Source organism: Salminus brasiliensis, chromosome 22, assembly GCF_030463535.1.
Source record: "Salminus brasiliensis chromosome 22, fSalBra1.hap2, whole genome shotgun sequence".
Lineage (NCBI taxonomy): Eukaryota > Metazoa > Chordata > Actinopteri > Characiformes > Bryconidae > Salminus > Salminus brasiliensis.
This window is the reverse complement of record NC_132899.1, coordinates 8,952,825-8,977,315: the sequence shown is the minus strand read 5'-3', so window position 1 is coordinate 8,977,315 and position 24,491 is coordinate 8,952,825. Positions and strand designations below refer to the sequence as shown.

The 24,491-nt window shown below is 41.0% G+C and overlaps 1 protein-coding gene across 23 annotated transcripts in view; it reads left to right on the top strand.

Moving 5' to 3' along the window:
• Positions 1-24,491, top strand: part of ryr2a (ryanodine receptor 2a (cardiac)) — a 256,694-nt gene that overhangs the window by 211,912 nt on the left and 20,291 nt on the right. For 11 of the 23 annotated variants that reach the window (XM_072666821.1, XM_072666820.1, XM_072666819.1 and 8 more), the window contains 19 exons: positions 877-933; positions 3,828-3,927; positions 4,582-4,661; positions 4,784-4,860; positions 5,062-5,135; positions 7,645-7,662; positions 10,643-10,795; positions 13,114-13,202; positions 13,346-13,474; positions 13,685-13,789; positions 14,516-14,597; positions 14,739-15,541; positions 16,216-16,719; positions 17,387-17,460; positions 17,752-17,899; positions 18,810-18,896; positions 19,787-20,014; positions 22,154-22,284; positions 24,304-24,346. In XM_072666821.1, coding sequence (XP_072522922.1) covers positions 877-933; positions 3,828-3,927; positions 4,582-4,661; positions 4,784-4,860; positions 5,062-5,135; positions 7,645-7,662; positions 10,643-10,795; positions 13,114-13,202; positions 13,346-13,474; positions 13,685-13,789; positions 14,516-14,597; positions 14,739-15,541; positions 16,216-16,719; positions 17,387-17,460; positions 17,752-17,899; positions 18,810-18,896; positions 19,787-20,014; positions 22,154-22,284; positions 24,304-24,346 — 2,982 coding nt within the window. The remainder of the gene's footprint in view (positions 1-876; positions 934-3,827; positions 3,928-4,581; positions 4,662-4,783; positions 4,861-5,061; positions 5,136-7,644; positions 7,663-10,642; positions 10,796-13,113; positions 13,203-13,345; positions 13,475-13,684; positions 13,790-14,515; positions 14,598-14,738; positions 15,542-16,215; positions 16,720-17,386; positions 17,461-17,751; positions 17,900-18,809; positions 18,897-19,786; positions 20,015-22,153; positions 22,285-24,303; positions 24,347-24,491) is intronic. The other 12 variants (XM_072666832.1, XM_072666831.1, XM_072666829.1 and 9 more) reach the window with 5 other exon arrangements.

Here is a 24,491-nt window from a genome sequence, read left to right as displayed (position 1 = left end):
AAGGTAGGAGGACTGTTTGCCACAACTGCTTTATGGTGGATGTTTGTGGGTGACCTCTTTAAAATGTGTGTTCTGGTGTTCATAAAACCCTTTAGGATACACACAAAATAGACAAAAGTATTGGGACACCTGCTCATTTATTGTTTCTTTTGAAATCAAGGGTATTAAAAAGAGTGTATCCTGCTTTTGTCTGAGTAACTGTCTTCACTGTCCAGACAAAGCTTTCTACTCAATTTTGGAGCACTGCTGTAAGGATAAGAGTGTAAGTGAGGTCAGGCTGTTGGATGATCACCACTCATCCCCAACTTCCCAGCTCATCCCAAAAGTATTGGATGAAGCACCAACCATCATTCCAGAGAACACAGTTCTTCCACTGCTCCACAGCTCAATGCAGGGGGGCTTTACCTCTCTAGCCAAAACCTGGCATTAGGCATGGTGCCAACAGGTTCATGTTTAACTGTTTCAGAGCCTTCTATTCTGTTGGTAGTACTTCTCTACGGAGAGTAGACACACTGTGTCTGTGTGTGTGCATTTGCATATCTGTGTCAGCAATGGGTGCAACTTGTAAAAAGTAGCTGAATGCATTCATTAGAAGGGGTGTCCACAAATATTTGGACATATAGCGAACATCATCGGAGAAGGATTTTCCTAGTCTGACCGGAGAGTCCGTTTAAGTGTTTGCAGGAACGTTCACAAGGACCTCAGCACTGACTGGCTGCTTTTGTGTTAGCATGGCTAACGATCACTAAGGCTGTTCTAGAGGCTTCCATGGTTGTTTACCCCCCCCCCCCACCCATCTGTGTTTTTACTCCAGTTAGTTAAAGAGAGTCAGACTCTTAGGGTGAAATATGAATTGACCAAATTTTGTTTCCGCAGCGTGATATTATGAAAGATTTAAGCCTCAAAATTGCCAGCAAAGAAGAGCAATCTCTGGTAACCAAGCTAAATGTCTTTATTGGTTGCTTTTCCTTTCGAGTTTATACTTCCTTTTGAAACCATCTGCAATCAGTCATTTGTTCACCCCCTGGTATTTTTTAACTTGGGTAAAAAAAAAAGTAAACAGTTGGACCTGTGGTTTTCTGTTGGGTTTTTGTCTTTCCCTCTTCCCTCCCATTCAGACACATGCTGCTGCCTAGCAGGACCTGCTTGCTGCTTGCTGTGTGTTGCCATGGCTGCTGTAGCCCCACAAGGGCAGTGATTTCTGATTTCATGGACATGTTGTGGCCCTTCTTTATGCTAAGCTTCCAGCTCCCATGTCTCACAGCTTATACCGCTATTTTGAAGTGACACATTAATGAGCAATGTACACATGCTTTTCAGTGACTCGTCTTGTACGTTTTTAATGGAACAACCTCAGGACAGATCTTCGCAATGCAGTCCATAAGGAACCTGAACTTTATTCCACTTTATAGATACATTTTTATTGCTCAGAAAATTGCAGAATGTCAGCTTTCAACTTTTTTGACTTCGGTTACACCGATCAGCCATAACATTAATACCACCTGCCCAATACTGTATTGAGTAGGTCCCACCTTGGATCTCCACAACAAATCTGAGCATTCGAGGCATTGATTCCACTGTGGAATCTGGCACCAAGGCATTAGGTTGTGAGGTTGGGCCTTCATGGATCGCATCAATGAGCCCATGGGTACGTGCCCATGACCTTGTCATGAAATCACAGGTGTATACGTTCTTGAACCATTTTCGGTAGAGACTGACCACTGCATACCAGGAAAGACCCACAAGACCTGCCTGATGTTTTGGAGATGTTCTGACCCAGTTGTCTAGACATCACAATTTGGTTCTTGTCAAAGTGGCTCAGAATCTTTGCTTGCCCATTTTTCTGCTTTTACCACCTTCAAGAACTGACTTTTTACTTTTTTGCCCGATCTATTCACCCTTGACAGACGCCGCTGTAGATGAAGATAATCAGTGTGTTTCACTTCACCAGTCAGTCGGTGTTAATGTTATGGCTGATCGGTGTACGTCGCAAATTTTAGTTCATCTCAACATATTAGCTGTGAAAAAAGAATTTATTGGAAATTTATGGATAATGGGTTGGCTTTGTGGGAGGAATTGGGAGGTCATTATTTTTGCATTAGTCAGAAATGAAAGACAGTAACTGACAGAAAATCAGCAGTTATTTCAATGTACCAAGTTCCTTAATGACGCTGTTCCATGACTGTAGTGCAGATATTCATTACAGTCATTTCTTTAATAAGGCAGCTGAGCATAGTAATTTCTTCATGTTTTACAGATAAGTTGCTTTGTTTTTTTAATGAGTGGTTCTTTATTCCTACACACGATTTCTCTTCCCGTCACTCTGTTACAAGTTTGGTACGTTTTCATGTTATCTGCCTAGAAGACGTCTCAGAACTGACTGCTCGTTGTCTCTTTATTCATAATTCATTCTTTTATGTCTTTTGTGGTATTATTTGACTCTCAGATAATTACTCTCAGATAATTTCCACTTTTTAGTTCTGGTCCATCTGTAGTTTAGTTAGTTTCTGCACATCAGCATCTGTACATTAGTTTTTCCTTTTGCTTTTAGAGTCTTAGTTCCTCTCAGTATTTTTTCATCATGCTCTCATCATTCTTTTATTGGGTCTTGGTTTCTCTTAGCGTTCTGTATCATGGTTTTAGAATAGTTCTTAATTTGAACTATTCCTCTCAGTGGTGCTTTCTCACGCTCTCAGAGAATTTCCACTTTTGAGTTCTGGTTCCTCTGTGTAGTTATTCTTCATGCTTTTAGATTTTCACAATTTTGAGTCTTGGTTCCTCCCAGTATATTTTCATCATGCTCTTGCAGTTTCTTCTTTTGGGTCTTGGTTCCTCTCAGTGGTTCTTTCTCAAGCTCTCAGAGAATTTCCACTTTGAGTCTTGGTTCCTTGGTCTTAGAGTTGCACATTGGTTCCTATCCGTGGCCCCTTATGGTTTTAGAGAGCTTGTGTTTTTTTTCTTCATGATTGCTAGTTTAGCTAAGAGTATAAAATAATGCAAATACTAGACAATAACGTACACAGTATATCTGTGGGTAACTCGAGTTTTGGTGTGAGGTGTTGTGTTTTTCCAGCCCTGATTCTAATTAATATCAGTGTACTGGGGGTCTATTCCTGCATATTCCTGGGGTTAGACCTGCATATAACCGCTACAGAACAAGAAACAAGAAAGGTGAGTAGCATAGCAATTGTCCGGTTACTTTTGGCCCATCAAAAAGGGGGTACTATGTACAAACACTGTAATACAAACACAAAAGACTGTAATTCCTTTGTGATTCACATGCTATGGACATGAATACAGCCTAAAATGAAAGCTGGCATTCTGCTCCGTAAACTCGTAGTCATCGTTTCATTTCATATCCACTGTCCTGGACTGTCCGGTTAATTACGGGCTGCATTGTGGATGTAGTCTTAACAGGTTTTGGAAAATCTGAACACACTCAGATTTTGTATGAAATAAATGTGTATTTATTATAGAACTGAATCTTTGGCACTAATGCTAATGTGCTGTGTTTGGTTTAAGGAGTGAGGAGTACTACCCTGCAGCTGCTTTGCTGTTATACTGTGTTATTGGGTCCGTAGGAACAGCCATAGAAATGCTAATGAGTATGACAAGACTTCAGGTTGATGATGTGTAACTGTATCATTTGGCTTGACCATGCACTAAATTTCAGGCACTAAAAACACAATGATGATCTGTGAAACTGTCACTGTGCACCGAACCAGTGTAGAGATCCAGGAGCACAGCAGCAGTCTGTAGATGATGCTGATTTCTTTACTTTTGTTCCTGTCTTCCTTTCCTCTTTCCGCCCTGCCTCCTTCCTGCAGGAGAAAGAGATGGAGAAGCAGAAGCTACTGTACCAGCAGGCTCGACTCCATGACCGTGGAGCAGCCGAGATGGTGCTGCAAACTATAAGTGCCAGCAAAGGTGCAGCAGACTGCTCTTCTAGTTACCTCTGACCAGATATTAAGAAACAAATTATATTATATATACTATATAGTACAGTATGCGTGTGTGTGTGTGTGTGTGTGTATAAATATGTATACACTACAATAAATAATATATTTCAATAAGTAATTATAAATAAAACAAAAAATAGAGATTATATATACATATAATTATTGTTATTATTAATTTATAATATTGATTAATTGGAATACATTATTTTCTACATTATCTAAATGAATATTTTGCTGATTACATAATTGTTTTATTCTGCATGTGAATTAGGAGCTTTCTGTGTTGAAATTTGAGTTTTCTGTCACAAAGTGCTCAGTATTGTGCTCGGTATTGATTTGTTATCATACTGACTGTAAAAGGTCACTGCTATTTAAATTATATTCCTATTCACATACTTTTAACAAATCTCAGAATTTTCAGCTTTGTATACAGATTACATAAATGCAACCACTGCATTGAGACTATGGTGAAGAGTAGAATAAATGTCTGACAAAATACCTTTTCACATTAATCTTAAGTCCGGGAGGCTGTCATTAATATCCTGTTTTTACTATATGTTCTTCTATATTTATGTCTCTGCTGTGTTAGACAGTGTGGGTTTCTTTTAATTGTGCCCCACAGGTGAGATGGGACTAATGGTGGCGTCCACACTAAAGCTTGGTATTGCTGTACTGAATGGTGGAAACTCTACTGTTCAGCAGGTAAACGCTTCAGTTAGTTTGGAGCTGTACAGGAGCTGATTAACACTAACGTCTATGTGTTATACATGCAATGCTATGATGCTATTTCTTTTCCTCTAATGATCTTTTTTATCCACTGGTAGAAAATGCTGGACTACCTAAAGGATAAGAAGGATGTGGGATTTTTTCAGAGCCTGGCGGGACTTATGCAGTCCTGCAGGTAAGGCTGTAACGCCAGGTTCGGCAGGTCTTAAGCTCATCTCTCTGGCAGCTTCATGAGAAAATAAATAATGACAAATATTCACAACTTATCTACGACTTAAATTAAGCTAGACAGTGGCCTGTTGTCACCAGTTGTCGTCTCTATTTGTCTGTCTGTCTGTCTGTCTGTCTGTCTGACTGTTGGTTGTATTTACTACAGCGTTCTAGACCTGAATGCTTTTGAGAGGCAGAATAAAGCTGAAGGTCTGGGGATGGTGACGGAAGAAGGATCAGGTATGTTTTCCGACCGTTCTTCTAACGTAATATTGTATTTATTACTGCCATTGCAGTAATTACATATCTAATTAATAACCAATTGTTCTTAATTTATATTTCTAAGATGCGATTTCATAAACTGAGCACTCCTCTAAGGTTTAGTATTTATATCAAAACATACTCAATGTCTAATCATCATACATTTATTCATTTTCACCTTTTGTTTGATGTTTCTATCCTTTAATATTGATTTTAATATGTAGCAATTCAGCCAAGTTTCCCGATTTCCAGTGTACATGTCAGTGACATCTTTGTAACATTATTTTTCTTTATTTATTTTTATAGTATGTATGTGTATGGATGTACATGCAACTGTTAGATCAGATGTGTTTGTTTTCTGTCTGTTCATATTTTTAACCATTAACAGTTCACAGCTCAATTCGATCAGTGACAATCCACAGTCCGAGACAACACTTCATCCCAGCTGTTTATGAAATTTTGAAAGATGTTGATGTAGTCGTCTTTAAGGGTACCATGACAAAAAAACTGATTTCCATCTCTGACAATAAAAGCTAAAGAAGAATTCATGGAAAATGAGAACATTTAAGAGCACCTATTTTCCCTTTTATCTTTGCTACTAATTGATCCCCACAGAATTGTTTTTGATGACATACCTTTTATTAAAAATGCCGTATCCTAAGCTTGACAAGATGTCAACCATGTTTTAAAACCTCTGTGTTTTGTTGCTGTCTTACTAGCTTTATTGGAGTTCCAGTTTTGTTTTATTCTTCATTTTAACTTGAAAAATGAAGGACAGGTCTTTTTCCTATTGTTGCAGTTTGTTTCTTTTTCCATGACTTTGTGCCCTTCTTTTTTGTCATAATACCCTTCTATTAAATTAGAGGCATGTGCTGTCTTTTATTGCTCTATCAGACAATTCTTTGCACTTTTGTTTGGATTCAGTCAGCTACGTTCCTGCTAAATAATCAGCTCCATAAAGCCTCAAGCAGTCGAACACTAGTGGTGTCTGCAGAATTATGCACTTGAATCAAATCAGGAATCAACACTATCTGACTCCAGCAAGTGATTCTAGTGTGTAATGGCTCATTAAAATGATGTATTTGTCAACATAAAGTTGACCTTATAATTTTCTATATGTAGATGGTGTTAGTGTGAAGATTCTGTTAATTACAGATTACAGACTTATCAGTTTTCTCATTTTTTATGCATTCTATAAAATCTTTTCCCTAAAAGGTTTATAGTAAAACTGTATAGTATGTGTGTATGTTTAGTCATACTGCAGTGGATTATTCCTACCAATCTCATTCTTTTTATTTTTATTTTTTTCTGAACGAACAAATACACTAGTGTTCCAAACTTTGGAATCAACATTTCAACAATACTGAAACAATCTCATTGCTATTTCAGTGGAATTTACATCACTTACATGAATACATTTATAATTTCAGTGTATAAATTCTATAGAATCTAATGTGCTCCTCCTGGGCAACTCCACAGTTTTTACAAGCACACTAAAAATATGTAAATAGAAAAAATTAGAACTGTGTCCAGAGTTGAAAATAGCTAACAACAGAAAACAGTAGAACATCAAAACTCTTTACCTCATTAATTAATATGTCAAAAGTCAGGATTTAATATAAAGGCTGATAACAGCCAAAATTTACATTGCATTATTTCGCACTTTGTTCACTTTTAATTCATGTAATTATTGAAGTAGTAAGTAAATATTTGGTTTCTAAATCTGCATTGTGTAAGACATTATTATTATTATTATTAGTAGTAGTAGTAGTAGTAGTAGTAGTAGTATTAGTAGTAGTAGTAATATTATTCTTATGAGCTCCCAGGACAAAATAGTTGTCACCTTGTGTGTTAAAGGTGGTAGTAACTTCAGGCTCCTGCAGATGGCGCTGCACTAGGCTACTCAGGCTATAAACACCTGCAGGGTGTGCAAACGGGATTCATAGATCAAGAAGAGATACTACAGCGCAGTGAGCTTCTGCTTTCTGACCCATTTTCCACACATCCAAAGAGCCAAACACCCCACAGGTATTTATAGCCCGCCCATCCTTGTGCAGCGCCATCTGCAGGAGCCTACAGTTACTACCACCTTAAACACACAAGGTGACAATTGTTTTGTCCTGGGAGTTTATAAAGTAGCACAGATAATTACTATAGCAAGTGATTCCAAACTTCTGAACACTAGTTGTTTATTAATATTGTTATTATTATTATTATTATTATTAAGCTTTCTCCCAACACTTTTCTCCCAACCTGAACTCCTTACTTCAGAAACTCCAGAATCTACATGTAGAGTTCAGCAGTTTCAGAGGAGGGTCATGATGATTCAGAACTTTTCTGGAATGCTGATGATTGAATCCAAGTTCATTTTTTCCCACTCAAAAAAAAAATCAAAGTTTGACTTTGTACTCTGTTTGACCTCTCACTATTTTCTTTCCTTTTTTCTTTTTTCTTCTTTTGGGTTCATGTACTGTCTCCCCCTCCTCAGTCATCACCCATGAGCGTGGTAATTATGCACTTCTGCCATTTTGCTGTGGTTTTAGCTTTGTGTCTACTCTGTTCAGGTCCTGAGCCTCTATACGTGTCACATCACGTAGCAAGCCCCACGCAGACACCCACACACATGACCTCCCGTCACTCGGCGCACCCCACCCCACCCCGCTCTGCGCTCCGGCCCCACTATCGGCCCTTTAGTGCCCCTCTCAGGCCCTCTCGGAGCTGCGTTGCACCTGTTTCCCCCATGTTTCTCTTAGACTGCCGCCCTGCCAGCAGACCTGTAGCCAATCACACACTTGTTTTTGCCTCCCTCTCAGGATTTGCACAGTTTCTGGCACGCTAGATGTAAGAGCAGTTAGGTGTTTTGAAGCCACCCCGACCCCCTCCCTCTCGGTCCCGTCACGTCCAGTAATGTCCAGTCCCGTCCCTCCGTTTTGTCCCTGGTCTCTTGCCGCAGTGGCTGGGTGTTTTTAGTGGAGAGCGTCTGTGTGGTGTATTTTCGTCTCTTTGGACTCGTGGCTTACTTGGCTGCACCGATGTGTCCGACCGAAGGGTCACTCCGTAGCCCTCGTCCCCCCCAACCCCTACCGCCCCAAAACCTTCTTCTTCTGCTTCTTCTCTTTCTCCTCCTCCTCCTCCTCCTGTTCTTCTGCCTCTTCTTCCTTGTCTTCCTGCTCCAGGCTGTTCAGTCTGTGTTCTGTGGCGTTGTTCTTGCCGTTACTTTAGTTTGTTTGTTTGTTTGTTTGTTTGTTTATTAGGTGTTTTTTTTATTTTTTTCTCCACATTTCTTTTCTGTTTTTTTCTGAGTGAAACTTGTTTGGTTTGAATTTGTTGTTTTGTTTCTTATCTGAAAAAATCAGTGTTGTGTTCTTTGAACTTCTCTTGTCCCATCCATGTTTCTGTTCAGTGGTTCCATCCTCAACACACACTTTTAGAAGTGCGGTTGTACATTCTGACTGGTAACGAGAATGATAGACCAGAGGAAGTCTAACCAAATCAAATGTTTTATCCACAGATCTTTTTTTCTTCTGTTGTTTTTGCCAGGATTATGCGATAACCACTTTGCACTAAAAGTCTAGTAATAAAGTCAACACAGTTGCAGTATAGTTGTTATTAAGATGCTAGTATTGAGTAAGCCCGTAAAACTGCATTAGAGTTGTATGTTCTGTTGCATGTTAAGTATGAGGCAGCTGCAGAGACGCTGTGGAATCGCAGTGTGTAAATCAATGAGTTTGTAAGGCTTCTGTTCTGGTTTATCATCGTGTGAAAATAAGCCTGAAAGTGCTTATCTCAATCTTCAGTCGTCGTGAGGAAAAGTGGGCAGATAAGTAATTTCATCAGTTCATCCCTTTTTAATACGAGCGCTTTCTCGAGCGGCTCTTAGGTATGGGAACGTAAATGCATCCACGGGGTTCACACCAGGCAAGTAACACACAGACTGAAGCTAAGCACTTTCAAGCTAATTGGATGTAACACAAGTACAGCTTTTGTGAAATTAGTTAGACCTGTGCCCATGACTATCAGAACTGTATATTGTAATTAAACTCATTTCAGAATCACTCTTGGACGGTGCGCCCATATTCATTAACCATGAGAAGCCTGCATGGTTAATGCAGCATTTTATTCCCAGTAAAGCCTCTCCAGCCTGCAGACTTACCAAACATACGGAAAATGTAACCGGCTGTACAAAACAGCCCTGGGTAGATCTTGATCAGAATGATGATCATAAATGATGATCAGAAAAATGCTGCACTTGAAAAAAATACTGATTATATAATACTACTGTAGCTGAGTTCACGCGGCTTGCTTACACTACACTGCTCACTTACTTTGTGGCAGAGTGTTCATAAAATTCAGTGGTAGTAATGGGTGATATGGCAAAATTCTGTATTATATATAATTATATATATATTCTATATATAAATATTTTGTAGTATATATATATATATATATATATATATATATATATATACTATTCAATTCTATGTTCTATTTTGTATTCTGTTATTCTATTATTATTGTCATATATATATATATACATACATAAAACTGTGAATATATATATATATATATATATATATATATATATGTATATATCTATATATCTATATAATATATGTTTGGTTATATAATAGTGAATTGGCATTTGCTTTAACCTTTTTAAGTAGGTTAACTGTAATCTAAGTAGGTTAACCATGGCTTATTGTACTACAAATAGGCTTATTTATTTAACTAAAGTATATAAGTCAAATGTTTTTTATAGCATGAAACAGAAAAACAGAACTAAACAACATGTAAACCTGTTGTTAATGTCTTGTCTTCAAAACACATATTTTGATCTTTTTCTTCTAAAAACCTTCCCCTGAAAGTTCCTCCAAGCACCACAGTCTCAAATGGAAGAAGCTCTAAAGGCTCCTCAAGGATCTTATGCTTTTAACAGTGTGGAACACATGATTTACTGTAGAAGCATTCCCTTATCTGACTACTGTTGTGGATTTGTAGAGATATCTTGTCCTATGATGGAAGTCCCTGACTACATTTGCCCTCTTCATTATACTTTAATGCCCCCAGACCTTTCAAACCACCCGCAATGAAATAGAAGTACATAAGCTTTCATACTTTTACCTTCCTGAAAAAAACAAATCCACAGAATCTGTAACTAAGACTCCCAGTAGATCCCAGTAGAATTTGTGGTATCAAAAAAGCACAGCTGCACCGTCTGATTGTAACTTAGTCAAGTTCAGCTGATTAGAAGGCCTGTCTGGCTCCATATATTTGTATATTTATACAGATATTGATCAGATATTCAACATCACATTTCTCTGAGCTATCTGTATGTCATTAGTCGGAGAGGCCCAGGAATAAAATGCTGCTAATCCCCCCCATTGCCCATATGTTGTTACATACTCTGATAGCCAGTAGTGTCTCCCATCTGTGTGTGAGTGTGTGAGTTGTCTGAGGGCTGTGCTCGAAACATGCCCCTCTCTCAGACTCTGTACGCTGTGTGGAGTTGGCTTTCCGCTGCTGCTCTAACGCCTGTGTGCTCTGGTCTGGCCGTGCAGGCGAGAAGGTGATGCAGGACGACGAGTTCACCTGCGACCTGTTCCGCTTCCTGCAGCTGCTTTGTGAAGGACACAATTCAGGTGAGAGATGCTGCATTGCTCTTGGATATGATGTTGCACTTTCTGGGAGTTCTGGGAGTAGAAAATTCTGTGCTAATCGGACACAAGCAGGTTTCTTTGTGGACTATTTTGAACTACTGCCCAATATACTGCCCAACTCCATCTACTGGGAATAAACTATTAAAAAAAGTACACTATATGGACAAAAGTATTGAGACACCTGGTCGTTCATTGTTTCTTCCAAAATCAAGACTTCTAGGTTTTGAAGCATTGCTGTGAGGATTTTAATTGCATTGAGCCACTACAGCATAAGTGAGGTCAGAATGTTGGATGATCACCACCCCACCTCGACCAAAATATCAGATGGAGCCCAACCATCATTCCAGAGAGCACATTGCTCTGGAGAACACCACTGCTCCACAGCTCAACACTTTATACTCCTCTAGCCCACGCCTGGCATTAGGCATGGTGCCAATAGGTTCATGTTTATCTGCTTCTATTCTATTGACAGTACTTTCCTACAGGGCCTAGACAAGCTGTGGGTGTGTTCATCGCATATCTGTATGCATTCTAGCTCTATTTGAAGAATTGTCCACAAACATTTGGCCAAAAGCTTCTCAATACTATTGTGAAACAGTGCTTCAGACATGGAGTGTGTTCAGCAGTAATGCAACTTTTACAGACTTTAAACTCTTCAGATATCTGCTTTCAGTCACCAGCCACTGTGAACAGTTCTGACTGACGGTTTCTCAGGAGCAGAGCAGACCAAACCTCTCAGAATTACTGTGTTTACATCTAAACTATTTCAATTATGCTGGATTTTTGTATTGAGGATTACGTGGAGGCTACAAAACATCTGTATCTGGTTGATTTAGTGTTTGCTTATTCGAAATACTGACAAATAGCCCACGTAATAATAACCAACATATATTTTTCCAAATGACCCTTTTAAATAATAACAAAATCACTCTAAATATCGATATATTTGAGCAGCCATGCCCATCCCTACTTGTTTTCTTGTTTTTTTCAGTTTGTTTCAACACCTCCTTGCACACCTCCCATAAAAATCAAGCATGCACAGTCTCTTTCTGATGGTAGATGCTGTAGTTTGACCTCAACTATGGCAAGAGCTACCTGTAGGACCTGCGATGACATTTCTGGATTGTTGGAGCCTTCTTTACACATCTTGTGTCACCTTGTAAATTATAAAACGAACAGTGAAATGGCTTTTCTAATTGTGCTGAGATCTTTTTAAATTATCTTCCCAAACTCATCTGCATCTGATACCACTGACTTCAACAATCAGGAGCAAACCAAGCTGAATGTCTGAGGTTTAAATGAGACAGGCTCCTCCTAAATCCTCTCTAGCAATGTTCTCATCACCTGCAGCTGATTTTCTGCACCTGTTCTAATCTAATTGTAGGCATTTTAATAGTACTTTAATAGTAATACATGTGGGGGTGTTTCCTTACACTGTTATTCTAAATGATCTTCAGTTGTATGTGTTTGGTTATATTACTTTCAATTTCTATCACATTACCAATGCCAGCTTCATCCATATGGTATCTGAGTACTTGGCAATCTGTCACAACTGGTAAACACTGGTCTAACAACCTTGTCAGGCTGTCATGTGTAATCACCCTTAGCAAATTCAAGCGTTTAAGAAGTCTTTCCCAATGCACCATAATTTAACATAACGTAAATCAACATGAAGAAAATCTAATAAAATTTATTTGTATAGCCACAAAGCAACTTTAAACAATCAGTAATTAGTAAGATAGAAGAACAAAATTAATAACATAAAAAGACATGAAAAATCTAAGACCCCCAGTGAGCAGCCAACAGTGGCAAGGAAAAACTCCCTCATGGCTGGAGGAAGAAACCTTGGGAGGAACCAAGACTCACTGGGGGACCCGACCCATCTTCCTCTGATCAGAACTATTTATTAATTATTGATAAAAGTTACCAAACCATCTAGACTGTTGAAGTGCTCTGGTGTGCCACATATTCATAATCATAATATAATAATCATGGTGTAGTATAATATTAATAGTCATAGCAGTGATGGTCAGAGTAATGGGAGTAATGATAGTTAATAGTGGCAGATAGTTAAGAGTCCATTTAGGTTTTAACGTGGTCATTAGGAAGGTAGCAGTGGTGGGAGGGTGTGCCGCTGGTCTGGCATGGGTGGTGACGGGCCTGCTGGTTGGACTGGTAGGTGGCAGCAGGTCTGACGCAGGTAGTGGGGACCCCACCTGCGTCAGACCAGCTTTGAAAGGGTCTACTGTGGAGCATGTTCTTAGCTGGGCACTGACCTCTATGTGTGTGTCATGCCACAGATTTCCAGAACTATCTGAGAACGCAGACAGGAAACAACACAACAGTTAACATCATCATCTCCACCGTGGACTACCTTCTACGAGTGCAGGTGAGATAGGAGAAGGAGTTGCACCTGGTTCAACCGCCAACAAGACCATCAGTGCTATTCATGCTCTACTAGCTCATACACATGTTAATCAGCTTTTCTTTGACCATCAAAGCTGCCTTAATTGTGGTCTTTCATGTCTCCAGGAGTCAATTAGCGATTTCTACTGGTACTATTCTGGGAAGGATGTGATTGACGAGCAGGGGCAGCGTAATTTCTCCAAGGCTATCAATGTGGCTAAGCAGGTCTTCAATACTCTTACGGAGTACATTCAAGTACGTCTCTACATTATTCCTGGTTGTGATTCCAGTTTGTTGGCATGAAACCACTTTGGTTATCCTCTTCTCAGTTAATTCAAAAGGATGTAGTTCTTGGTTCCACATAATTTTCTAGCTAGGCCTCAGTTCATCAGTAATGACGCTTGTGGCAACCGGACCATGCAGTGGTTACAAGCCTGTCAACCCTCTTGTCATGTTTTGCCACAGGGTCCTTGCACCGGTAACCAGCAGAGCTTGGCGCACAGTCGCCTGTGGGATGCTGTGGTTGGTTTCCTCCATGTTTTTGCACACATGCAGATGAAGCTGTCCCAGGTACGGAGCTGGTAACTCTGGAAATAAGAGCAAGCTGGGTCTGATGATGCGTAATTCATTTACTGGCTCAAATAGTTCACCAGCCATGGCTTCCAGTGTGTATTTACCCATGTACAAGTCCTACTCTCTGGTACCGAAGAGTCAATGGTTCTTTGTATTGGATGTATAGCATTGGAGTGGTAATTGGAAGGACACCACTGTTTTAGTGTGTTCTACTAAGCTTTACATTAAGAATTAAGATTTTTTTTTTTTTAAGTAAAGCGTTACATTGCCCAGCATGACAATATATGCCACCTGTTTACTGAGTTCTGATCTGGGTTGTAATGCTAATGTTCAGAGACTTGGTTGAATCCAGGGTCAAGCTGTCTGCCATCAGCAGTCAGAGCCTGGGAGAGCACAATTGGCCTTGCTCTCTCAAGGTGGGTAGATAGCTCACCGTCTTCCCTCATCACTTCAATGTGCTGCTGGCCGGCATGGGTGTCTGCTAACCGATGCATCAAAGCTGGGTACCTGGTGCTTACCTAAGAGCGCCTTGGTTGCTCAGTGATGTTGCATTGGCTGCAGTTTGAGCTGGTGGCTCGTTGGACGAGAGAGAGTGGGTTGGGTAAATGTCTATCTAAGATTGGGGAGAAAAATTGGGCAAAAGAAAAAAATCAGCATGCCACACAGATAATGCCTGAAGGCAGGGTGTTTGTTCATGGTGACGATGACATTTCTGTATTGCAGGATTCGAGTCAAATTGACCTGCTGAAAGAGCTCATGGATCTCCAGAAGGACATGGTTGTAATGTTGCTGTCTATGTTGGAAGGTAAGTGTGGCCTAAGCTGTTGAATTCAGATCAGGGCAGTTCTTATTTGACCCATATATGAAAAACAGCATAATGGTAACAAGGTGATCTCCACCAATAGTCTCATCCCCAGAGATCTGAAAGCTTCTTTTCTCCTCTCAGGAAACGTTGTGAACGGCACCATCGGAAAGCAGATGGTGGACATGCTGGTGGAATCCTCCAACAATGTGGAGATGATCCTCAAGTTCTTCGACATGTTCCTCAAACTGAAAGACCTCACATCATCAGATGCCTTCAAAGAGTATGACCCGGACGGGAAGGGGGTCATCTCCAAGAGGGACTTTCACAAAGCCATGGAGAGCCACAAGCACTACACCCAGTCTGAGACCGAGTTCCTGCTTTCCTGTGCCGAGACGGATGAGAACGAGCTGCTGGACTACGAGGAGTTTGTTGAGCGATTCCATGAGCCGGCCAAGGACATCGGCTTTAATGTGGCTGTCCTCCTGACCAACTTGTCGGAGCACATGCCGCACGACTCCCGGCTGCAGACGTTCCTGGAGCTGGCGGAGAGCGTTCTGAACTACTTCCAGCCGTACCTGGGCCGCATCGAGATCATGGGCAGCGCCAAGCGGATCGAGCGGGTCTACTTTGAGATCAGCGAGTCCAGCCGCACGCAGTGGGAGAAGCCGCAGGTCAAAGAGTCCAAGCGGCAGTTTATCTTTGATGTAGTCAATGAGGGAGGTGAGAAGGAGAAGATGGAACTGTTTGTCAATTTCTGTGAGGACACCATCTTTGAGATGCAGCTGGCCGCGCAGATGTCCGACGCCGGGGAGCGCTCGGCCAGCAAGGAGGAGAGTGAGAGGGAGAAACCTGAGGAGGAGAGCCCTGAGATGGGCTTCTTCTCAGTCACCACTGTACGCACAGCCCTGTTGGCCCTCCGCTACAACGTTATGCTCCTGATGAAGGTGCTTTTCATTAATGTTATGAACAGCCAGAAGAAGGTTTAGATGAGGTTAAAGGAATAGTGTGGTGTAATATTTTAATTTCACCAAATACACATTTTCACAGTTTGGACAAAAGTATTGGGACACCTGCTCATTCTTTCATTCTTCAAAAATCAAGGGTATTAAAAAATAGTTTATCCTGCTTTTGTTGGAGTAACTGTCTCTACTGTATAAAGAAAATTTTTCAGTGAGGATTTGATTGCATTTAGTGACAAGAGCATTAGTCAGGTCAAAATGTAGGATAATCATCATCCCATCTCATCCCAAAGGTACTGGATGGATAACCCTCATTTTCCACTGCTCCACAGCTCCATGCTGGGAGCTTTATACCCCTCTAGCCAATGTCTGACATTAGGCAGCATGATGCCAACATGTTTATCTGCTCCAGAGAGTCCTATTCTATTGGCAGTACTTCTCTACAGGGACTAGACAAGCTATGTGTGTGCGTGTGTGCATTGAACATCTGTCTCAGCAGTGGGTGCTACTTAAAGTAGCTGAATGTATTCATTTAAAGGGGTGTCCACAAACAATTGGACATAGTGTGTAGGTTATCTCTAGACATCTTAAACTTGTTTATCTTGGTAAAAAGAAAGTCTGAAATTCAGTTATTTCCATTATTTCCATTCTAATTCAAGGTTCTGTCCATGAAGAGCCTGAAGAAGCAGCTGAAGAAGGCCAAGAAGATGACGGTGAAGGACATGGTGACCACGCTGGCCTCGTTCTATTGGAGTGTGCTCATGGGTTTGCTCCATTTTGCATTTAGTGTGGCCCGGGGCTTCTTCCGCATCGTCTATAACAGCTTCTTAGGTGGCAGCCTGGTGGAGGGTGCCAAGACAATGAAAGTGTCGGAGCTGCTGGCCAACATGCCAGACCCGACGCAGGATGAGGTGCGAGGTGAGAGCGAAGAGACAGAAAGAAAACCAGCCGACAAAAACTCACCTGAAGAAGACTTGGCAGATCTTGCTGTGGCCACTGAAGACACTGACCTGCTGTCAGATATATTTGGGCTGGATCTGAGGCGGGAGGGTGGGCAGTATAAACTAATGCCACACAACCCCAATGCCAGTCTGACAGAGCTGCTCAATACACCCGTGCCACCACCCCCTACACCTTCACCTGAACTCCGCAGGAGACACCAGGTATGAAAGCTTTGGGTTCATTTGAACTTCCCTGATGTACCCATGATCACTTCTGTTTACGTTACTGCCCTGCTGAAAAATCCAGCCCAAGACCAGCTTTTGCTGGTAGCTGATTTTGGATGGTCTGAGCTGGTCTGAGATGGTCAGGGTGGTTGAAAAGTTGGTCATGCAGGTGAAAACTAGCAAGTTGGTGAACCAGTTCTTGACCAACATAATCAAGTTGCAATTGTGTTTGGTCATACTTGATAGTGCTGGGCATTCTGGTTGACCAGCATGGTCATGACTAGCATGACTAAGCTGATTGACCAGCATAGCATCACCAAGCTGGTCAGTGATGCTGGTCATGCTCTTCAACCAGCTTGGTGACATGCTGATTGACCAGCTTGGTAGCTTGGTAACGCTAATCATGCTGGTTGACCAGCTTGGTGATGCTGTACTGGTTGGCCAGCTTGGTCACGTTGATCATGCTTGTAGACCAGCTAAACCATCAAACTCATACAAAGACATACCCTGTGGTCATCATACCCTAAGCTGGTCAACTATCTTAAACAGCTTTGCCAGCTTAAGCTGTCCAGGCTGTATTTAGTTTCAGCAGGGTCTATATGCTGTGTTTTAAGACATTAACAGTACACTTCTTGTAGTATTAACTCATCTGTTTGTATTCCAGACAAAGAGTTCATCTTCATCGACAGATGAGAAAGAAAGCATGGAGGAGACCAAGTCCATCCCTGAGAAAGCAGAGTATGTAGGATATTTTTCTTTGGTAATTTGATTGATTGTTATTTAAAATCCCTACGGCTAAAACACATTGAAAGAGCCTAGTTCACAATTTCACATTCAGGTTTGCATAATGTCTCAAATGTGTAGACTTCAGAAATACGCCTGAACGCATCTTCTGCTGTCTTCCCTTCAGTTTAACTCTTATAAGCGAAATACAGCAGAACTGCTGTAGCGCACCTGAAGATGCAACATGCACCGGGGGCTTTTTTCAATTTCTGCTTTCATCTCTGTGAATCTTTGTGTGTACCTCAGAGGGGAGGATGGGGAGAAGAAGGAGATGCAGAAGGATGTGCTCAAAAAACAGAAGTCTCGGCAGCACCACTCCTCCAAATCAGACGAGCCAGATCTTCAAGAGTCCGCCTTTTGGAAGAAAATCATTGCTTACCAACGCAAGCTGCTAGTAAGAGAGCTTCATGCAGACTGAATTTACCAGAGTTGCAATGGTACTGTTATTTCTGTCAGATAAGCTTTTGACTAGAGCTTTTAACTAACCAGTAATATTATTTGTTTTCCATTTATCAAAAAAATATTATTATTAATATTATTATTATTATCTATACAATTATTGGGAAATTGTATCTGCAGTGGGCTGGCTCTCTTCCCGGGAAGTATTCCTGCTTCGCACCTAAGAATGAGAAGCATATTCGAATCTTTCTGCTAAACAGAACTAAAGTGGTTTAAACTCAATTTATATATGTATTTTAAATTATATATACATAAATACTTTATATGTGTATAAATAGTTTCAATGGTTGTTAAAAACTATTTATAAAAACACCAATTATTTAGCTCACCACTAATTACTGGCTTTTTTTGGCTGCATTATCACTAGGACACAAGCTTCCGACCTTCCGATGATGGAATGACACCTTAGGCAGTTGTGCCCCTGGGGAGCCTAATATTAGACTCCTCGTTTTTTTTTTTAGATTCAGCGGCAGAGTCCAATGAGCAGAAAAGCATTACACGGTTTCTCGTAGACCACATGTGAGCTCACTGCTCATACAGTGTTATTTCTGTGCTGGTAATGGATTACAATTTGATCAAAAAGTCAAAACCTGTCTCTCATCTGGTTACTAAGAAAATATCCTGTTTTAAATAGCAAATTGCCCCTTTCTGAAACGGGACACTTTGAAATGTTAATGTTTTTGTTATTTCAAGTCGTTTCCATGTTATTCCCGTGACATTCCATTAATGGAAAGGTTCCAGAGAACGTCTGGCCCTAATGAACGTGTTTTACCAAACCCTCTGCTATTTGCTTCTCTTTTGCTGACATCTGTGATGTATTATGTTTTCCTTCTGTCCTATTATAGAACTATTTTGCACGGAATTTCTACAACATGAGAATGTTGGCTTTGTTTGTGGCCTTTGCAATCAACTTCATCCTGCTGTTCTACAAGGTACGCTATGTGACCGGCTGTCAGCCCAGGTTATTTGCTTTTGGTTACAAGACATTGTGTCACTGTGTGCACACCAGCCATTGACCCAATAGTGTCTATAGTTGTGCACCTGTTTACCTTAATGTCTGTCAAAACAATCGGGGGGGGGGGCTTGGGGTCATCTGTTTTTACCTTGTGTTTGAGCTTCCGGTACAACACCAGGTCCATTAATATGGATTACAACCACAGCGATCATAATCATACAGTCGTAGAGTCATCAATTATGCTTAGTTAGAGGGTGTCGCAGTGACTGAAAGGAGAGGGGAATTGCTATGGAGCACCTTATAACTTCTGTCCACCACCTTCCAAAGAAGAGGACCTGGGCCTGTGGTTAAAGGCTCTAAATTTAAAGCATCCACCCAAGCGTCCAACATCCAGAACATCCTCACCCAGGGAAATGGCTCAGTTATGAAGCTCCGGCAAAGCGGATGCATCGGGTGCTTATGGGGCTCCTAGGTAAGCTCTTAGGCTAACGTCTTACCTTACAGGCTCACAAGCACCCAACGCTTCTGCCTCACCAGAGCCTCATAAGAGCAGATGTGTGGAGGCATGGGTGCATGTATAAATGTAGAGCCTTCAACCTGAGATGCAGGCCCTCTTCTTCCTTACAGTGTTGTTATTTATGCTGTAAATAGCTCTAAATACTGTTAAATAGCCTGTAGCATAGCTAGCTACTTTATGATCAGTGTCCACAGCAGCAGGCTACTTCAGACTGCATTCACTCTGAATATGATAACGACCGTAAACCGTGGGTGTGGCAAGACCTATAAGGTTGGTGAACGTTCTGAAGGAGTGTATTATGGGTGCATGAAATGACTAGAATATCAGTTGGTCTCTGTTCTCTTTCTAAGGTGTCCACGTCCTCAGCAGTGATGGAGGAGAAGCAGGTTATTTATAGTGCGTCCTCAGACAGTGGCCTACGTTGGGACCCTCTAGGCGACACGCCCACTGATCGGCCAGTGACTGTGCACTTTGTGCTGGAGGAGAGCAGCGGCTACATGGAGCCCACACTGCGGATCCTGGCCATCCTCCACACCATCATCTCCTTCTTCTGCATTATTGGATATTACTGCCTCAAGGTGAGACGCAACTAGTAGTTATCCTGAACTGTCAAAAACAGCTGTACCACCATCATCTCAATGTTGGACTCCTGTGCATATTATATAGATGTAATAGCAACCAGCGAGCTGTTGTTTCTAGTTTAAATGTCAATTCATTGGCTAAAGAGGGATTGGAAATAAAGTTAGGCTCAGAAACAGCTGAAATCAAGTAAAGTGAATAAATGAGGTCCTCATATTAAAACAGGACTGAGCTGCAGACCCCCCAAAACCACCACACACTCTCTTACTTCAGTTATATTAGTTAATACAGGTCAGAGAGACTGCAGACTGGTTCATTGATCTTTATAAAGCCCTGACAGCCTCTTACTCCCTAATGCAGGTTGCACTAGGCATCCAGCAGTATAATTGCTTTTTAAATATTTGATGTAATTTATTCAAATATGCTTATCCAATACTGAAGCTTGGACGTTCACCAGAAAACACACAATGCACACCAGATACACTCAGGAATGTTCTTGTATAGCAATTTTTGGGAAAACAGCTTTCTAATACATTTTAAGACAGAATTGCACATGTTTTATGACATTACGCATCTGATTTTTACCAGTTTGACCAAGTTTGAGAACCTCTTTTATTTAAAGTGCAGGAGAGGTATTGTAGAGATATACCTAATTTGAAAGTTTCGGTACAGGTACAGTTTTACAGTATCACATTATAACCCAACCATTCACAGTGGTCCGATTCGTAAAATGTGGTGGTGGGAGCGCTATATGCCATGCAAAATGCCTAGTCCAATTCATACAGATACAGTGGCAAGTGGCAGGTATTTTAACACATGACCTCAGTATCAGTCAGTCAAAATCAACATGGTAATGGGCTCAAATGTTATGGTAATGGTATGGTAACACTTCTTAATGCCTGTTTGGGTTCCAAAGTTGACTGAAAATCTAAAAGAACCAGAGGTACTGTCTGATCAAATACAGGAAAAGACAATTCTGTTTTTATAAAGGAAATATTTAGTAAACAAACAATATCAACATGGAATTAAATGAAACAATAACTTTCATCCATAGTCAAGAGACATCATGTTGGAAAAAATGGAGTAAGAAAAAGAGTAGATACCAGATAAAGAGGCAGTTTAAGTGCTTGACACAAACTGCATGTTTGCTCTGAACTGATGACTTTAATTCTGCTTAAATTGTGACATGCCATAAACAGTGGATCTCTCCTCAATGTCAGTCTGTTTTTCACTCTAATTTGACATTAAACAATATTAAGAAAGTTACTTTTCAACTTCAACTGCATTAAACATGAAACGGCAGCAGCAGACAGGCAGACAGTAAATACAGGCAGTGAATTTGTACAAAAACACTGTACAAGAGACTATACAGCCATTTACTCTCTGGAGTCTGAGGCCTGTCAGACACTTTTGAGGTATTTTGACATGCCTTGGTCTTTTTACATACACTGTATGGACAAAAAGTATTGGGGCACCTGCTTGCTTATTGTTTCTTCCAAAATCAAGGATATTAAAAAAAAGGTTTATCATGCTTTTGTTGAAGTAACTGTCTCTACTGTCCAGGGGAGAAGGCTTTTAGATGTTAGATGTTGGAGCATTGCTGTGATGATTTGGTTGTATTCAGTGACAAAAGGTCAGGATGTTAGATGATTACCACCCCACCTCATCCCAAAAGTTCCACTGCTCCACAGCTCAATGCTTGGGGTTCTTATACCCCTCTAGCCCACATCTGGCATTAGGCAGCATGGTGCCAATAGGTTCATGTTCATCTGCTCCACAGAGTTCTTTTCTATTGGCAGAACCTCTTTACAGGGACTAGACAAGCTTTGTGTGTGCGTGTCAGCAATCTGCGCTTCTTGAAGTAGCTGAATGCATTCATTAAAAGAGTTGTCCACACATATTTGGACATATAGTGTATATTCAGAATCACTAAGCATATTTATTGAGATTTTGCAAGAGACAGTGGTGGAGGTGACTGTCCCACATTATCCGTGACATCTTATCAAGCCTACTAGACAACATGCCTGCCCGTTTGGGCCTAGCTCAATCTCCTTCCCATTCTGCAAGGCCCACAGATTTACAGCTCGACAGCTACAGTGTTAAAAAGCACATAACCAGCTAATCTCTGTCTGCTCTAGGTTCCCCTGGTGATCTTTAAGAGGGAGAAGGAGGTCGCCAGAAAGCTGGAGTTTGACGGGTTGTATATTACAGAGCAGCCATCGGAGGATGACATCAAAGGCCAGTGGGACAGACTGGTCATAAACACACAGTGAGTCTGAGCGAGTGTGTGTCAGTTTATTACTACACACACACACATACACATGCGTGCGCATATAGGCATACACACACACACACACACCCATTACAGGAGAATGCAGGTCAGCGAGAGATTGCAGCTTGGTTCGTTATAGAGCACTGAACGCCTGTTACAGCCTAATACAGGTTGCACTGGACACCCAAGAAGATTATCACCGTCTAAATGCCAAATGAAATGACCGTGCAGCCGTAGACGATCACACTGTCTGGTCAGCATCATCTGGAGCAATGTGTTTACCTTTTCTGTAGAGCAGGTGAGGAGAAGCTGGTAATGAGGCAATACTGAAACTACAAGGCTAAGTTATATAATCCTGTACTCCACCAATTAGTACTGAGTGAACTGCAAGACTTAATAATCACACTTGCTTGAAACCGTGCTGAGCTCTTAAGCAATCTGTAAAAGATTATTCCAGTGTTGGTTGACCTGAAACTGCAAGAGCAGAAAGACAAAGCGAGGTGAGGCTGTGCAAAGCTGGAGGTTGACCAGGACACATTTATATTTAAGGCATTTAGCAGACACCCTTATCCAGAGCGACTTACAAAATAGCTTTGCTATTTACCCCAAAAAAAACCCAGCTAGTTTTAATAGACTAATAATTTAAAGATACCTCTAAGTTTAGACACGACTAAACACAAGTCAATAAGGAGACCACTCTGCTATTCGCCCAAGTATTCTCGGTAAAGGAGGGTCTTCAGTCTGCGTTTGAAGACAGTGAGCGACTCTGCCGTTCGGACACCCAGGGGAAGCTCGTTCCACCACTTTGGTGCAGGACAGAAAAAAGCCTGGACGCTTGTCTTCCGTGGATTTTGAGGGATGGTGGATCGAGCCGAGCCATACTTGAAGCTGGAAGGGCTCTTGGCGCGGATCGGCTTTTGACCATTGCCATCAAGTACGGAGGGGCTGGTCTGTTCTTGGCTTTGTAGGCCAGAGTCAGGGTTCTGAATCTGATGTGAGCAGCAGCTACAGGAAGCCAGTGAAGGGAACACAGCAGTGGAGAGACATGGCTGAATTTAGGAACATTGAAGACGACCCGTGCCGCTGCATTCTGGATAAGTTGCAGGGGCCTGATGGTGCGTAAAGGGAGACCAGCCAGAAGAGAGTCGCAGTAGTAGGACACTATGGGCACTTTATGCCGCGAAAGCACTGTGATATCCGAATCACTAAGTGCAGGTATTTGCTTAAAGCAACCATATATGGCATTTTTACAGCTTCAAAATCAAATTGATGTGTCACTGACTGGGGAACCTGGGGAAAATGGTGTCACTATCGTTGCTACTCTGGACTTGGTAGACTGCACAGTGTAACATGAGTCATGTTTGTGTAAAATCCTGTATTACTCTACCACCTCAGTCCACATACTCCTTTACCTTTCATTGATGGTTCTGTATCTCAGAGGGTGTCCTTTAGGGGTGTCTCAAAAAGTGAATTACACTTCTACACTGTAGGGGGAGCCCCGGAGCAAGAAATACCTATACTTAAATAACACTGCTTTAAAAAACAGAGTTTGGATGATATTACAAGCTGATATTTGCTGATAGATTTATTGAGAATTCACATGTGTAAATGACACTGTGCTAGTGCACTAGTACTGCATTTGTAAAACTACAAATGGAGTTTTCCCTAATTTTGTAATATTTTTATTTGTACATTTTATCGTCTGCAAATGTGTACATTGAACACCTCAGATTTCAGCATTACAACCCCACAATTCCCATATGAGTGCATGCCTAGTTTATATTGAAACCCAGTGTATTTGATGGTAAGACAGGAAGACGAAGGACTCTTCCAGCTGAATATTATGCAGTATTATGCAGAGGGGAGGAAATTATCTACAACATAAAGCTTCAGTACAGAGCAAAATAAGCAAGCTGATGGGGGAAAATGTGATGTGAATATTTTTTTTAATATAATATAAAATAATATTTTAATAAAATATGTAATATTCTTAAAAGCATTCTGTCGGTTTTGTAGGTCTTTTCCAAACAACTACTGGGATAAATTTGTGAAGAGGAAGGTAAGTCTTAGTTTGTCAGTTGCTTTGAGATTTTGTGAATTTTAAACTTAATGAATGCATGATTCTAACAAAAGCTTTACAAATTACAAATTATTTTCAGAGGTTTTGATCAGTATTGTGTATTTGTGTGTGTGTGCACGTGTGT